This window comes from Apodemus sylvaticus, chromosome 6 (genome assembly GCF_947179515.1).
Source record: "Apodemus sylvaticus chromosome 6, mApoSyl1.1, whole genome shotgun sequence".
Classification (NCBI taxonomy): domain Eukaryota; kingdom Metazoa; phylum Chordata; class Mammalia; order Rodentia; family Muridae; genus Apodemus; species Apodemus sylvaticus.
Genome location: NC_067477.1, coordinates 3,950,835 through 3,966,529, shown reverse-complemented (window position 1 = coordinate 3,966,529; position 15,695 = coordinate 3,950,835). Strand labels below are relative to the sequence as shown.

Sequence of the window (15,695 nt, the reverse complement as noted above, 5' to 3'; positions counted from 1 at the left end):
ATGTTTGAAAGGTGTTTATTCTATAACGAACATTATACAATATATGCGTGACCGATATAGAACAACTGTTTTCAGGTTTCATAAAAGCAGCAGTTCGAAGTGCTGGAGAATGAGTCACTATAGTTGCGTCTCTGAAAACATCAGCAACTGGACTGACGAAGCCAAGTATACACAGGAAGAAAATAGAAGCTTGGTGATCAGCAGATATCTATATATTTTATTCTTTTTTCTAAACCTATTTACCAATTCTGATTCAAACTGCTTTATAACTGGATTACTTAATTTCTCCTTGAAAAGTACCATCTTCAGAAGATTTTCAATTTTCTGTTAACAGCTGGGTGTGATAGCAAGCAGCAGCAAGCTAGGCTGATTGGAAGATGGAGGCAGAAGGGTCACTGGAAGCCAAACCTGTAGACCAGCCTGCACAAAACAGTGAGACCTCATCTCAAGAGGTGAGGGGCCGTACTTGTACCACATGACTACAATTATTACTCTCCCTCTACTGATTACAAAGTATTGACTTAGGTCATCTATGCCACAACCACTTCATTAGACCGAGAAGATTTACAATATTTATAAAGCACATCTCTGACTATCATGAAGATGTGTCCAAAGAGTCGAGGTCAACTACGGAAAAGGCAACCCTAAGTGAGGGTGGCACAGCCGCTATGCTAGTGGCCTCAGAAGCCTGTAGCACAGGCCAGTGCTCTCCCTGACATAATGAACTGCAACCTCTAAGAATATGAGCCAAATAAACCTTCCTCTCTTATGTCTGATGCTTTGTTATAGTAACCTTAAACCAACAGGATATTAGACAGTAAATCTGAACATTATTCGGCTATACTGAGCAACGTTCAGGATGAGTATGAAGGCAATACCATGGAACGATACCTTCGATTCCCTTTTCTTGTGCTCTTCTTTAGAAGATCTCTCTTTTTTATCCGTGTGACTTCGGCGCCTCTCCTCATCATAATGCAGTCCTTCCTTGTGCCGCTTCTCTCGGTGTCTGTCCTCCACTTCCCTGTCGGAGAGCGAGCTCCCCTTCTCCTTAGAGTGCCTCTCCCTTTTCTCCCGTGTGCTGCTTTTCTCTCTGTGCTTCTTCTCCCGATCTGTATCTTTCACCTTCCTGTGCTTCTTTTCCCCTTCCTCCTTGTACAGCCAGTAGTTGAGGGGATTCTCCTTACTGTCTCCATACTGCAGCTATAAACCCAACAGAGAAATCTATGTGAGCTAAGGGATCACCACATGCAGTGCTCTCTGTGTAGTACAGTGATGTGTGCTGCCTATGTGTAATACAGTGACGTGTGCTGTCTGTGTGTATTATAGTGATGTGTGCTGCCTGTGTGTAATACAGTGACATGTGCTGTCTGTGTGTATTATAGTGATGTGTGCTGCCTGTGTGTAATACAGTGACGTGTGCTGTCTGTGTGTAACACACTGACATGTGCTGCATGTGTGTATTAGAGTGAAATGGTGCTATCTATGTATATTACAGTGAAAGAAAATCACAGTGGGCAATCTGTCTCCCTAAAATCCTTGATCCAGAAGAAGAAGAATCCTCATTGACACCAATCAAGCACTACAAAGCAAGATCATCTAAGCCTAGATGTCCTCTGAATTAAAAATTGTCCATACTCCTCGGGATGAAGGGCTGGACATCTGTGTTAGGCTTGCTCTCCTGCCTGTCACTGCTGTGAGGCACTGTGAACCTGAGGAATTGCAGCCATGTGAAAGGCTGAGGGGGCTGTGGGCCTTGTCTTCCTCTTCCGCCCTCCCCCCTCTAATCCCTGAATGGGGTGTGAGTAGCTTTGCTCCACTGAGCATTCCTACAGTGTCCTACCTCTCTACAACAGAGACAACCAGGCATGGGCTGAAGGTTCCAATTCTGTGAATCAAAGTCAACCTTTTTTTTTACATATGGAATTCCTTGCATATTCTATTATAGTGGCAGAAAAGCAATACAGACATACAACAAAACAAACAGCATCTGCCTTCGTTGTTTCTCCACCACATTCTTAATGTGTTCCCTCACCTTTAGCTCCATAGCCCTGTAGTCCCTGCTACAGAGACTTTGTGACTTCTTTAGGACACCAGCCCCTGTGGTGAATGCCAGCAGCGTGATGCTGCTGTCTCCATGTAGTAACATGGCCTGACACTGTCTCTTAATTGTTGTTCATTTGCACACAGACAAGGAGCCAAGCAAGGAAAGGCTATGATTTAGTCATCTTCTCATCCCAACACAACCGCCAAAGTTCAGTGAGTCACTCGTGACACAAGTCACAGCCATCATTATGATGGTACTCCAGCTCTGACTCCATCTAGGAGCCTTCAAGGCAGGCTCCAAGCAAGCCTGGCTTGGTCCAGCACAGCAGAGGCTCACACCACGCCCAAGTCGTGCCTTGACTCTCTGGGTTCCTTCCACCCAGTCTAGAGACACAGAAGAGTCTCTGTACTCTCCTGCCTTGGTTCTCCTCAACTCTAGCCCACCCTGTTTATCTCTGTCAGGAGAGCATTTCTAGAGAACTATGTCCGACTGAGGCCCTCAGCTTTAAAAGCAGATCACTACCTAAGATCACTTGTCAAATAAACTATGGGAATTAAAAAGCTAAGTCTAAAGGACCTTTCCTTTACAGACCCATAACAAAACCCAGACAACTATTACATCACAACTATTACATGAAGTAGAAAGAGGATTTGTTAAGCATTCTGTACACCAAAGGATTGACTTATCCATGTCATAATTTGCACTTACTTGTAAAAATAAAAGATCCCTCAATTAAATTAAAAAAGCGACATAAATGCCTAATAAAGAGTTAATTTTTTAATGTAAACTTAAGGCTAGCCACTATAAGGTGTGTTACACAAGTGGTAATTAGTGAATGGTGGTTTACTTCCATAAGTACTCACCAACATAAGGTACAAGAGGAATTCATTCTAATGTTCTTTAGCCTAGGATGATTTAAAAAAAAAAAAAAAAGTGGTGTCCTGGCTAGTCTGGTGTCAACTTGACACAAGGTGGAGTCATCTGAAAGGAGGGAACCTCAATTGAGAAAACACAGAATCCAGCTGTAGGGTATTTTCTTAAGTAGAGCTTGATGAGGGAGAGCCCAGGTCATTGTGGGTGGTGCCATTTCTGGGTTGGTGGTCCTGGGTTCTATAAGCAAGCAGGCTGAGCAAACCAGTAAGCAGCACCCTCCATGGCCTCTGCATCAGCTCCTGCCTCCAGGTTCCAGCCCCGCGTGAGCTTCCTCCTGATTCCTTTAGATGATGGACTACAGTGTGGAAATGTAAGCCAAATAAACTCTTTCCTCCCCAAGCTGCTTTTTGGCCACTGGGTTTCATCACAGCAATAATGACCCTAAGACAAAATGTCTTAAGTGACACACATGCCAATCATTGTATTGTGGAAATTAAACACTACATGTATACACTGAAGTGTCACACTGTGCCCTTTAAGTATGTATAATTATTACATGTCAATTAGAAGTTTAAAATGTATTTTTAAAAAAGAAAGTGTCCAGAAGCTTCATTTCCTTCTTCCATTAGCCCAGTGTTCCCAAACGCTCTGCTGGCTTGGGCCTGCGAGCATTACCTTTCTTTCTCTGTATCTTCTTTCTCTGTCTTCATCTATTCTGTCAGAGTCTTCATCTCTCCTTTCTCTTTCCTCAGTTCGTATTTTACTTGCTAAAAAAACAAAAACAAAATACAACAGCATATTTTTAATAGTCACAAATTTTATCTTACCAAGAAGACCACCTGGTAACTTGCTGTAGACTTTGCTATTGCACATATGCTCATTAATTTATATTGCAAGACATTCCTCAAGTAAAACACATTCTCAAAACCCAAGAGTAACAAGTGCCAGTACCTAAACTTAAAGTGGAAGAGCAATATGGCAGGCTCAGAAACAGACACAGTTCTTCCCCTCTCCCAGTGTGTTACTGAGACAAGCGGGTAAATGTCTCTGTTCCCCTGGAAGTAGAGAGCAAGCAGCCTCACAGATAGCATCTGACAGGAAGCTGAAACCTATTAGGTGGTTGCGGCTGAGAGGGTGAGTCACCGTCACCATGGTGGTGTTGACGTCCAAGGACTACCAAGTACAGACACACCAGCTATCACTGACACCTCATTGGCTTACACTTACAAAAGCCCAAAGGGCAGGGCTTAAGAGTAGCCTTTGCCTACCACAACACGCCTGAGTTTATCCCCAAATCCCCAACAAGGCAATAAAACTAATACTTTGGTGGAATACTTAAGTGCTTTATTTTTGTTTATTCACAGAGATTTAAGATTTACTGAGATATTAAATTTAAAAAAAAGAATTTCAAAAATTAAAAACACTAGTAAATCCTAGTTTCCTTTGTTGAATTTTTTTTAACGTTCATACTAACAAGCATGGACAATAAGAAACCGTGGCTTTCTGTGTCCTACAGCCAAAGGTAAAGTATCCATGAAACCCTTAGAGAAAATAAACGACGAACTGAAAGGAAGACTGTTCAAACAGTGAGAACTTTTAAACAAAATACAGGCCAAGAAAATGGCTCAGTGAGTAAAAGCACCAGCCAGTCAAGCCTGACAAACCCAGAGCCCATGTATGCTGGATACAGCTGCACACCTTTATAATCCCAGCATTCCTACAGCAGGATGAGCGGGAAGAAAAGTAGAGTCAGCCAGCTAGCCTGAAGGACAGAATGTGGCAGAAAGTGACCCCATCGCAATGGGGAAGGCAAGATCCAACTCCTGAAAGTTATCCTCTAACCTCCACTCAGAGTGTGGCACACATGTGTAAACACACACACACACACACACACACAACCAGTCAAGTGACTGAGCAAGCAATCAACAGCTTGCTAGAAAACTAACAAGCAGCCTGGGTGACACTATAGGTGGAGTCCGTGAAGCAGAGACATACCTGTGTGACCTTTCTTTTCCATTTTCTCCAGCATCTGCCGGCCACGCATATCCCGACCCAGAAGGTCGTGGTAAGCCATGGACTGCCTGAGCTCTTCTTTCCTGGCCCGTCTGTCTTTCTCCCTCTCTCTGTCCTTGCCTCGACTGTGAGCCTTCTCTGCTTCTTGGTCTCGATGTCTCTCTCTTAGCTTGTCTCTCTCACGGTCTTTCACATCTTTCCTCCTTTCCTTGTGCCTCTCCCGGTCCCTCTCCCCACGGGGATGTTCCGTGGAGGTGTACAGGTCTCTCTCAGATGTCTTCTCCTTGTGCCGGGCCTCTCGATCTGGGTCCCTGCTCTTGTGCTCTCTGTATTCAGGAGTGCCCAGCTCTGAGTCCTTGTGCATCTTCTTTTCTCTGAGTTTCTTCTCTTCCTTGGGACTACCCGATTGTCCAGCCTAGAATGACACAGGAAGATCTTCCATGACTATGAAAGCACATGGGCATTTACTGTCACCATCTGGACAAAGACTCATTCACAGCACTTTAAAAATCACTGGCTGCAATGGCCCTCTCAGTCCATCAAGGTGGAAGGAAGAACTGATGAGTATTCTTAGCATACTAACTGTGGTCCTACCTAACATTTCTACAAACCCATGTATGTGCTGATTGGCAAATCAACCTGAAGTGTAACATGGGAGGCAGGATGCAGCAGCAGTCTTGCCTAGCCCACAAACATGAGTTCAAACTTAGTACTGCAAAAAAGTGAAACAATAAAATATAACCTATAATAGGAGGACATAGTGAAGTCATAGTTTAAAGTTGCTGAGGCAAGAACCACTCAGTTACTACACAGAGAATGAAGCCAGCTGGGCATGGTGGCTCATGCCTTTAATTCTAGCACTCAAGAAGCAGAAGCAGGTGGATCTCTGTGAGTTCGAGACCATCTGGTTTGTATGAGTTCCAGGCTAGCTAGGGCTACACAGTGAGACCCTGTGTCAACAGCAATAAAGCCAAGCATGGGTGTCAAGAATAATCCCAGCCCTCAGGAGAAGGGGACAGGAGAATCAGCTACTTCAATTCAAAGCCAGCCTGGACTACAGAGCGAGGGCCTGTTTAAAATTAACTAATTAATTAACTAATTGAGATCTTTATTATAACATTTTCAGGAGGACTAAATCTCAATCATAACACTCAAACTGGTGGGACTACCAGACTGGGCTACACACAGGACAGCTCAGTCCCGGTGCAGGACCATACCCTAAAATATTCCAGAAGTATTAACTACCTACCTTCCTCTTTGAGTCAAAAACACCTCTGAAATGAACTTCTTGTAAGCAAAGCTATGCAGGGCTGTGAGCCTGGTCACTATCCGAAAGCCCATGGAGTTTCATGTGACTCCCACTCCAGGTCTTTAAAATGTATTACCTTAAGGTGTTTTCTGAGGTCATCTGCTTTCCAAGTATCATCTTTGGTTCTTCTCTAAGTAGCAAAGTACAAAGACAGAATTATCGAGTCAGGCATGGCAGCACACACCCATATCCTAGCACTTGGACAGCTTAGCCAGGAAGATTCTAAGTTCCAAGCCAGCTTAAGCAATATACGAAGGTCCTAGGGGGAAGTTTTTAAATAACAAATTTAGTGTTTCCATTATACTATTTGTATCAAAAATAATAAACTAGAAGATAGTTTTTATTTTCTCATTTTGCTTTCCTATTGAAATGAAAGCTGATCCAAATACGGGACAAAAATGGAGCCCACACCTGCAATCCCAGCACTTGGGTAGCCAAAGCAGGAGGATACGGAGTTTGAGGCCAACCTCAGAAGCATAGGGATACTCTGTCTCAAACGAAAAACAGAAAGGATACAAATAAAGATTTGTTTAAATTATTTACTAAAGTAATCTGCAATTATTACAGGGCCCATTCATTTGGCTATTTCAAAAACTACTATTATCCAATAAAAAAGAAAGCAAAGTTATGATGGCAGTTAACTAACAGATCAAGGGCAAGCATTCTGTGATCAAATGTGGTCTAGAAAGATGGCTCGGCTGTTAAGAGCAGTGGCTTCTTTCTTAAATAAATAAATAAATAAATAAATAAACCTGTGCTCAAGTCCCCTTACCTACACAGCAGCATAGAACTGCAAAACTCCAACTCCAAGGGCTCTCACTTCAGTATCTGGCCTCCTCAGAAAACAGGCAAGTATGTGGTACACAGACATACACACAGGCAAAACACCAATATGTATTTTTTTATTAAAACAAACATACTGCCAGGAAACATTTTTTATATAGGCCACAGTAAACTATCTCCTCCCAAACAATGAGCACAGGGCTGAGTCTGGGATTTCTGCCTCTTTTGCCGTGGTTGGCCCATCCTAGGCCAAAAGAATGCTGTGTGACTACCAAAGAATGTGTCTCCCACTTGGCCGTCCTCGGGTCACCTAGGACAGGAGCCTGAGTGTAAAGAGGGAGAGCAGCACTGTGGGAGAGAGGCCACGTGCAGATGTTCCAGCTAAGCAGACCAAGGCCCCACAGGTCGACTCAGTGGCCAAAGCATGAGGCAGTCCACCCAATGAGTGACCATGCACAAGCCCCAAACCTGCATCTGCCTATTTGAAACCCCAGATGTCAGAGGAGCAGAATTAAGCTGCCTGAGCTGTATGTGTTCTCCAATTCCCAGTCCACAGAATACATACGCAAAATAAAAAGATCAGTGATATTCTAACAATTAAATTTAAGATGATTTTTTTCACATAAAATAGAAACCAGGAAGTAAGACACATTTATTTCATTTAGCATCTAATACACATCAGATGCTATACTGAGTCAAATACACTATTTGGATCTCATAAACCTGTCAAGAAAAGTTATAGGGACTAGAAAAGTAGCTCAGCTAGTAAAGAGCTTGCCTCAAAAATTTGAGGAACTGCCTAGAATAGTGGCACGTGTCTTTTTTTAATCCCAGCACTTGGGAGGCAGAGGCAGGTGTATCTCTGAATTAAAGCCAGCCTGGTCTACAGAGTGAGGTCTAGAACAGCCAGAAATACAAAGAGAAACCCTGTCTTAAAAAACAAAACAAACAAAAAAACAAAAAACAAAAAACTGTGAGGAACTAAGGCCATGTTCTCAAAACTTATGTTTAAAGGCCTGATGTGGCCCTCCTCCCAGCACCTCCATACCCTAGAGCTTCAGTCTTTTGCCACAGACCCAGTGTCCCCCTTGATCTTCCCTATGGCCCCCTTTAGCCTTTTCTCCTAGCCTATCCCTCTCCTTTTTGACTCCACCAACCACCAGACTCACCCTCTACTGGGGACCCCATAACGACTGCACTAGGATGGGACTCAGGTCCGAATGACTCAGGACATATGTATCACTCTTTCCCCCGTCCTGTCATCAATTCCATTCTGTACAAATTATTTAGTTCTGCTCCAGCCTGCCCACAGGAGCCCCTCCTCCAGCCTGCCCACCTCCATCCACTAGGTACAAGGCCTGTTGGTACAGACTCAGGGTCCCCCTAGTTCCTTCTTGATGCCCTCTCACCCTTTCCTTCTACCCCATTTCTACCCCTCTGTTACTCCCCACTGACCCACAGAACAGCTCTCTACAAAGGCCTCCACAAGCACCTTGTTTGGCTAGGAACTAGAACCACTTTCCACCAGGAAACCCACAGCCAACAATATTGGCTAGGACCCAGGGTGTGCAACTGTAACCAAAGAACAGAACACCCACAATATAAAGATAAGACCAGATATCTATACCAAGAAACACTTCAAATATCTGAACTCCAGATGCCTAGATCCCAAAACAAAAACATAAACATGAACCACAAGACAATATGCCTTCTCCAGAAGCCAGCAACCCTCTGTCATAGACAATGAGAAAGGCAATGTAGCTGAAACACAAAACAGGAGTTTCAAAATAGCAATCACAAATATGTTCAAGGACCTTAAAGAGGATGTGAATAAAAGCTTTAATGAAGACTGTGAGCACACACATGCATGCATGTACACACGCATTTGTGCACACACAATCAATTATAAGAAATAATGAAAACAATTGAAGACATGAAGAAATAGAATTACCAAAGAAAACCCAAACTGAAATAAATCTGGAATTCAAACACCCACGATCTCAAACAAAAACCTCAAGATAAGCCTCCCCAGTGGATTAAGACAGGAAATAGAATTTCAGGTCTGAAGACAAAGTAGAAGAAAGGGATAGCTCAGTCAAAGAAAATGTTAAACCTAAAATAAAATTGGAGCACAAAACATCCAGGAAACTCAGAACACTATGAAAAGATCAAAGCTATGAATAATACATGTAGAGGAAGGAGAAGAAAACCAGATCGAAGGCATAGTAAATATTTTTAATAAAATCATAACAGTAACGTTTCCCAACCTAAAGAAAGACGTGCTTTATCAAGTTATAACGGGTATGCAGAAAACCAAATCAGAAAAGAAACCCCGACAACACATAATAATCAAAACACTAAATGTATAGGACAAAGAAAGAATATAAATATGGCTAGGAAAAAAGACCAAATAGCATATAAAGGCAGGCCATTAGAGTAAGATCTTGACTTTTCCATAGAGATTCTAAAAGCCAGAAGGACATAGACAGTCTGTAAGGTCTGAGAGACCACAGATAACAGCCCAAACTACTCTACCCAGCAAAACTATCAATCACAATCCATTCAGAAAGAAAAACATGATACAAAAGAAAACTGGCTGTCCAAGAATCCAGCTCTTCAGAAGGCACTGAAGGAAAATGACACACTGACGAGAAGGTTGACTAAACACACCAGAGGACGTGAGGACTAAACAATCCCAGAAGAGTAAATCAAACCCATCCCACAACAACAAAATAACGGGAATTATAAACACTGCTCATTAAGAACTCTCAAACTCAGTAGTCTCAATTCCCCAATAAAAAGACATAGACCAGCAGACTGGATTAGACATAGACCAGCAGACATAGACCAGCAGACTGGATTAGAAAACAGGGTCCATCTTTCTGCTGCATCCAAAAACTCACCATGAACGACAGACATCATTACCTTAGGGAAAAGGCTAGAAAATGTATTCCAAGCAAATGGACCCACAAAAAACCACAGGTACAGCCATTTTAGTATGTGACAAAGGAGACTTCAAGCCAAAACTAACCAGAAGAGATAGAGACGTTACATACTCATCAAGAGGGGAAAAAAATCTGTCAAGGGAAAAAAATAATATTGCTGTTAGCATTTCTTCTAGGCTCTACTCCACAGGTACCTGGCAACAGCAGGTGTGCCTGACACACTATAAAAGAGGCTTCTTGCCCCCTCCTCACTCTCTTCTCTACTCTTGCTCTCTTACCTACTTCCCCTCTGACCCTTCTCTCCCCATTCTCTTCCTTCCTCTCTCTCCACTTACTTGTGCCGGCCTCTTCTTTTCCTCCTCCTCCTCCTCCTCCTCCTCCTCCTCCTCCTCCTCCTCCTCCTCCTTCTTCTTCTTCTTCTTCTTCTTCTCTCTCTCTCTCTCTCTCTCTCTCTCTCTCTCTCTCTCTCTCTCTCTCTCTCCTACCTCTTCATCTCCCCTTACCATGCCCTAAATAAACTCTATTCTATACTATACCTCTACCTCAGGGAGAAGGGATGCCTCAGCATGGGCCTACAGAGAGAAACCTTTCCTCCACACCATACTGCACCTCTACCAAACACATCCCTGGCTTCTTTTTTCTTTTTCATAAAACACAACAATTGCAGTTCTAAACATTTATGCACCAGACACAAGAGTACCTACATTCATAAAAGATACTACTACTGATAAAAATCACATATTGACCTTCATATAATGGTAGTGCATGGCTTCAATACCTGACTTCCAGTCATCAGGTCATTTAGACAAAACCTAAACAGAGAAGTTGCTGGAGTTTTAAAAAGCAAATTAAAAAAAAAAGCAAAAACAAAACAAAAATATTGTAAGCAAACTGACATTGACAGACAGACACACACACAAATATTCCACCCAAACTCTAAAGACTATACTTTCTTTTCCGAAGCTCATGATGACATATTAGAACACTGGGCAAGCCTCAATACATATAAGAAAACTGAAATAATACCCTGTATCCTATCTGACCACCATGGATTAAACTGAATATCAATAATAGCACACAAACCAGTGGACACTGGAACAACTTACTACTGAATGAAAATCGAGTCAAAACAGAAATCACAAAGGAAATTAAACTTTTTAAAACTGAATGAAAATTCACCATACCCAAACCTACAGAACACAATGAACGCAGTTTGTAAGACCCAAGTTCATAGCACTAAGTGCCTCCATCAAAAACTAGAGAGGTTCTATATTGGTAACTTCATGATGCATCTGACAGCCCTAGGGGGGAAAAAAAAACAAGAAGAAATAATGCTACAAAAGAGTAAATGGCAAGAAAAAAAATCAAACTCAGGACTGAAATCAAAGAAACTGCAACGCAACGACACAAACTAGTACGAAGAATCAACGAAACTAAGAGCTCTTTGAGAAAAATCAACAAAATGTTAAAACTTTTACCCAGTAAACCAAAAGATGGAAAAAGAAGACCCAGATTAATTAAAGCAGACAAGGGTCCTTTATAATAGACGCTAGGGTAATTCATAGGATTAATCACGGGTAATTGATAGGATCATAAGGACATACTTTTAAAAACCTGTATTCCACCAAACCGGAAAACTTAAGAGATGAATTTTTGATATATATGACCTACCAAAGTTAAAGTCAACAACTTTCTACCTTAACGAGACTCATGTTTCACCTTTCGGCATTTTTTTTTCAGGAGTCCTGTGCCTTCCTTAAGTTGACACTCAGCCACGCCTCTGGATGAGTCCAGAAACTCCTCCACAAACCGCACCTGGAGCTAAGAAGTGAGAGGCATCAGCAGAGCTGAGACCTCGACCCAAATCCGCCTCCAGCTCTCTCCTAAGTTCAGGCCGAGGAGAAACCCGGTCTCCATTGCCAAGGAAGAGTGGGGGAACGCGGGCGCGGGCCGGGCCCCGCGGCACACCGACCTTCGCAGGCTCCATCGCTCCTCGAGGCCGGGGCAGCCGCGTGTCTTCGGCCCTGCAGGCGCGGGCCACCGGAGGAAGACAAACCCGCCGTCGCTCGGCCCCTCCAGCCAGCTAGGCCTACTGCGACGCGGGTCCCGGGAGGGCCGGCGTCCCCGCCTCCTAGCAACCAGCCTAGTCGCTGGCCCAGCATGCCCCGCGGCTGGTCCCAGTTCGCGCGCCTGCGCATCCGCGTTTCCTGCCAACTGGCTGGAGTGGTTTCTAAGATCTTGAGTCTCTTTGTCTGGTCCTTGATTGACACCCCCCCCCCCCCCCAAGGTTGACAATGAGAGATGGGAACGGTGATTGAGCTTTATACTTGAACAAAGCTTTGCCTCTTAAACTCACACCCTATAGACTGTCTTTTCATGAAAGCCATTTGTGGTCGACTGTGGCAGCGTGCACCTTTAATTAATTCCATTACAATGGAGACAAGGCAGTAGGATCTTGGTGAGTTCAAGACCAGGCATCTACCTAGCGATACTTAGAAAGTATCTGGATTATGGTATGTTAACATTCTGAGCTTTTTCTGCAGACGAGAAGTTTCGCACACTTTTCTAAGCTACATATTACCGTAACCCTGGTTAGAATTTGACTTTCCACTCGCTCGAGACACAAAGGTCACAAACCGGAACCCTTGCCATACAAAAGAAACTAATATACATTAAGTCTTTGATGTCTCTATACATTAGACTAATATACATTAAGTCTTAGATCTTTGCTTCAGGTTTATTAGTATCTTTGTTTCTACTAATCCAGTACATTTCTTAGAAGGAAGGTAATCTTGGTGGTGGCTGTGATTTCTTTTGGTCCAGTTGTTACAGAATTTTAGTGGTTCTTGCCTATGGCCAAAAAGAATAATAAGCTTTTATATATTGTTCACTGATCTGAATCCAAAGCCAATTCTCTCTCTCTCTCTCTCTCTCTCTCTCTCTCTCTCTCTCTCTCTCTCTCTCCTGGTTTTTCAAGACAGGATTTCTCTGTATAGTCCTGGCTGTCCTGGAGCTCACTCTGTAGACCAGGCTGGCCTTGAACTCAGAAATCTGCCTGCCCTGCCTCTGCCTCCCAAGTGCTGGGATCAAAGGCATGCGCCACCACTGCCCGGCTCAAAGCCAATTCTCTTAAGCCTTATATCACATCATACCTACACCCGAAGACAGCTGACACTGAAAAGCACTACACAATGTTGAATATGAGACTAAATGAGAAATACATGATCCACCATGTTAGAAAAAGTCACACATACTGCAAAAATGACAGCACCCTCCACTATTTGCAACCCAAACTCCTGATTATATTGAACAATAAACATACCCACCTTTCTCCACCCTGCTTCATCACTGACAAAAACCCTCTTAAAATGTAGCCATCCAGTTAAGTCATACAACCACTGATTGACATTGTAAAATGCACACCTCCACCCTGGCAATTCACTAGCCAGTGGCCACTGTGAAAATAACCTCAGCTAGTAAAGCAAATCAGCAATGGCTTCCTGTGGAGATTAAGATAACTTTGCATAGCTAGTTTCATGCATAGACTAGCTGCCAGGGGTTGGAGAGGTGGCTTCAGCCCTACCTGAGTTAGGAAAACTGTGTTAAAGTTAAAGTAGCAGTGAGTGGCAGAGGCAAGTCGAATTTTATAAATGTCATATGATGTTGCCAGTGGTCAAGAGTAGGACCACCAGAAGGTGCAGTCCAGTCTCCCAGAATAAAGCCCCAGGTCAAGACAGGTATGATGATTTCTTCAGCTTGGATGGTCTCTACCCTCTGCTGAATCAGGCTCAATGGGAGATGAAGTTTCCTGAGTAACATCTCTTGAGATGTATCCAATTAGAACAGATGCACATGTGACCATCCATGGAGGAAGGGTGAAAGGAAGCTGTTTGTTTGGCAGCTACCATGCTCTGAAGATTTGGTTGCTGTTGAACTTTAAATTGACTAGAGACCTTCAGTATCCTGGACCCCATCCAACTAGCCATCATGCCAGCAATAGCAGTCTATTCCTAGGAAGACAGGAGTCTGAAAGATATTCTCAAAGAAGCTAACAGACCATCTTTGTCAAGTGGGAGGGAGGCTGAGGCAAGAAGATTGTAAGTTAAGATACCAGGCTGGGATATACAGTAAAACCCTGCCTCAAACAAAATAACACAACATAAGAGTGTCCACGATGGATATCTGACAGAAAGGCCAGTGAGATGACAGCACTGGTCACGATGCTTGCAGCAAAGCCTGACATCCTAAGTCCAACTTCCAGTGCTGTCTCAGTCATGGTTTCCACTCCTGCACAAAACATCACAACCAAGAAGTAAGTTGGGGAGGAAAGGGTTTGTTCAGCTTACATTTCTCCATTGCTGATCATCACCAAAGGAAGTCAGGACTGCAACTCAAGCAGGTCAGGAAGCAGAAGCTGATGTAGAGGCTATGGAGGGATGTTACTTACTGGCTTGCTTCCCCTGGCTTGTTCAGCTTGCTTTCTTGTAGAACCCAAGAGCACCAGCCCAGGGATGGCACCACCCACAATAGGTCTTCCCACCCTTGATAACTAATTGAGAAAATGTTTTACAGCTAGATCTCATGAAGGCATTTCCTCAACTGAATCTCTGTGATAGCTCCAGCTTGTGTCAAGTTGACACCCAAAATCAGCCAGTACAAGTACCCTCTTGGCAGAAAGAAAAAACAGAAAAACCAAATCCTGCAGAATTACCTATATCATGATAACTCGGTCTACCTGCAGAATTAAGTGAATTTTGACCTAGAGATGACACCAAAACAATTATATTCTTAATATCTATCTTGGCAATCAATCACATATGTCTTACAGTATTTTCCACATTTGCTTAATGAGTAGAAGATTCTGAGAATGCATTCTCGATGACCTGATAACTTACAAAGTGCTAGAAACAGAATCAAAATAAAACACATTCTGGACCGGTAGCTGCTCATAACTATAGAGAATGATTATATAATTCAATTGGTAAGCAATGTAAAAGCCAAGAGCAGCTTATAAATTGCAGGTGTCTACCTAGAAGAAAAAAATGAATTGAGGACAGTCTTGACTTTGGCTAGAATTTAAGCAATGAGAGGCTGGGAACCAATACTCTGAGGCAGAAAAGCAAAAATGGATACAAACTTAGGAAAGGGTTGGAGTGCTCAGTAATAACCAATTTTATTTATAACAGAGCTGTGTAGTTGAATACAATGTAAACTGTGTGTGTGTGTGTGTGTGTGTGTCCCCTAGTAGGGGTGTGTGTGTGTATGTGTGAGTTGTGTGTGTGTGTCCTAGTAGGGGTGTGTGTGTGTGTGTGTGTGAGTTGTGTGTGTGTGTGTCCTAGTAGGGGTGTGTGTGTGTGTGTGTGTGTGTGTGAGAGAGAGAGAGAGAGAGAGAGAGTGTGTGTGTGTGTGTGTGTGTAGACCAGGGGTCAGTCTTGCATTGTGTGCTTCAAGACCTGTCCACCTTGTCTTCTGAGATAAGAAAACTCACTAGAATCTTGGACTCTCTGATTAGGCTAGGCTGACCAGGGTTCCTTTTGTCTCAGTCTTCCTAGCACTGAGAGTACAAGTGCTTGCCACTATGACCAGTGTTTGGGTTTGCTTGTTTCCTTGTTTTGTTCTGTTGGCTGGTTGTTTTGGGTTTTTTTTTTTTCCTTTTCTCCCTTCCCTTTCTCCCTCTTGCTCTGGCCCTGGTCACTCCCAGCCCCAGCTCACTCCAGCCCATAGGTTT

The 15,695-nt window shown here is 43.2% G+C and overlaps 1 protein-coding gene across 5 annotated transcripts in view; it reads right to left on the bottom strand.

The window, feature by feature from the left end:
• The window catches only part of Dync2i1 (dynein 2 intermediate chain 1), a 56,832-nt gene extending 44,721 nt beyond the window's left edge, over positions 1–12,111 (bottom strand). For 2 of the 5 annotated variants that reach the window (XM_052184840.1, XM_052184839.1), the window contains exons 1-6: positions 11,940–12,111; positions 11,687–11,788; positions 6,316–6,369; positions 4,913–5,345; positions 3,593–3,684; positions 892–1,200 (exon numbers count right to left, since the gene is read on the bottom strand). In XM_052184840.1, the coding sequence (XP_052040800.1) occupies positions 892–1,200; positions 3,593–3,684; positions 4,913–5,345; positions 6,316–6,369; positions 11,687–11,788; positions 11,940–11,954 (1,005 nt within the window). In that variant the 5' untranslated portion in view covers positions 11,955–12,111. Of the gene's footprint in view, positions 1–891; positions 1,201–3,592; positions 3,685–4,912; positions 5,346–6,315; positions 6,370–11,664; positions 11,789–11,939 lie in introns of those variants that run through there. The other 3 variants (XM_052184841.1, XM_052184842.1, XM_052184844.1) reach the window with 3 other exon arrangements.
• Positions 12,112–15,695: the final 3,584 nt, after the last annotated feature.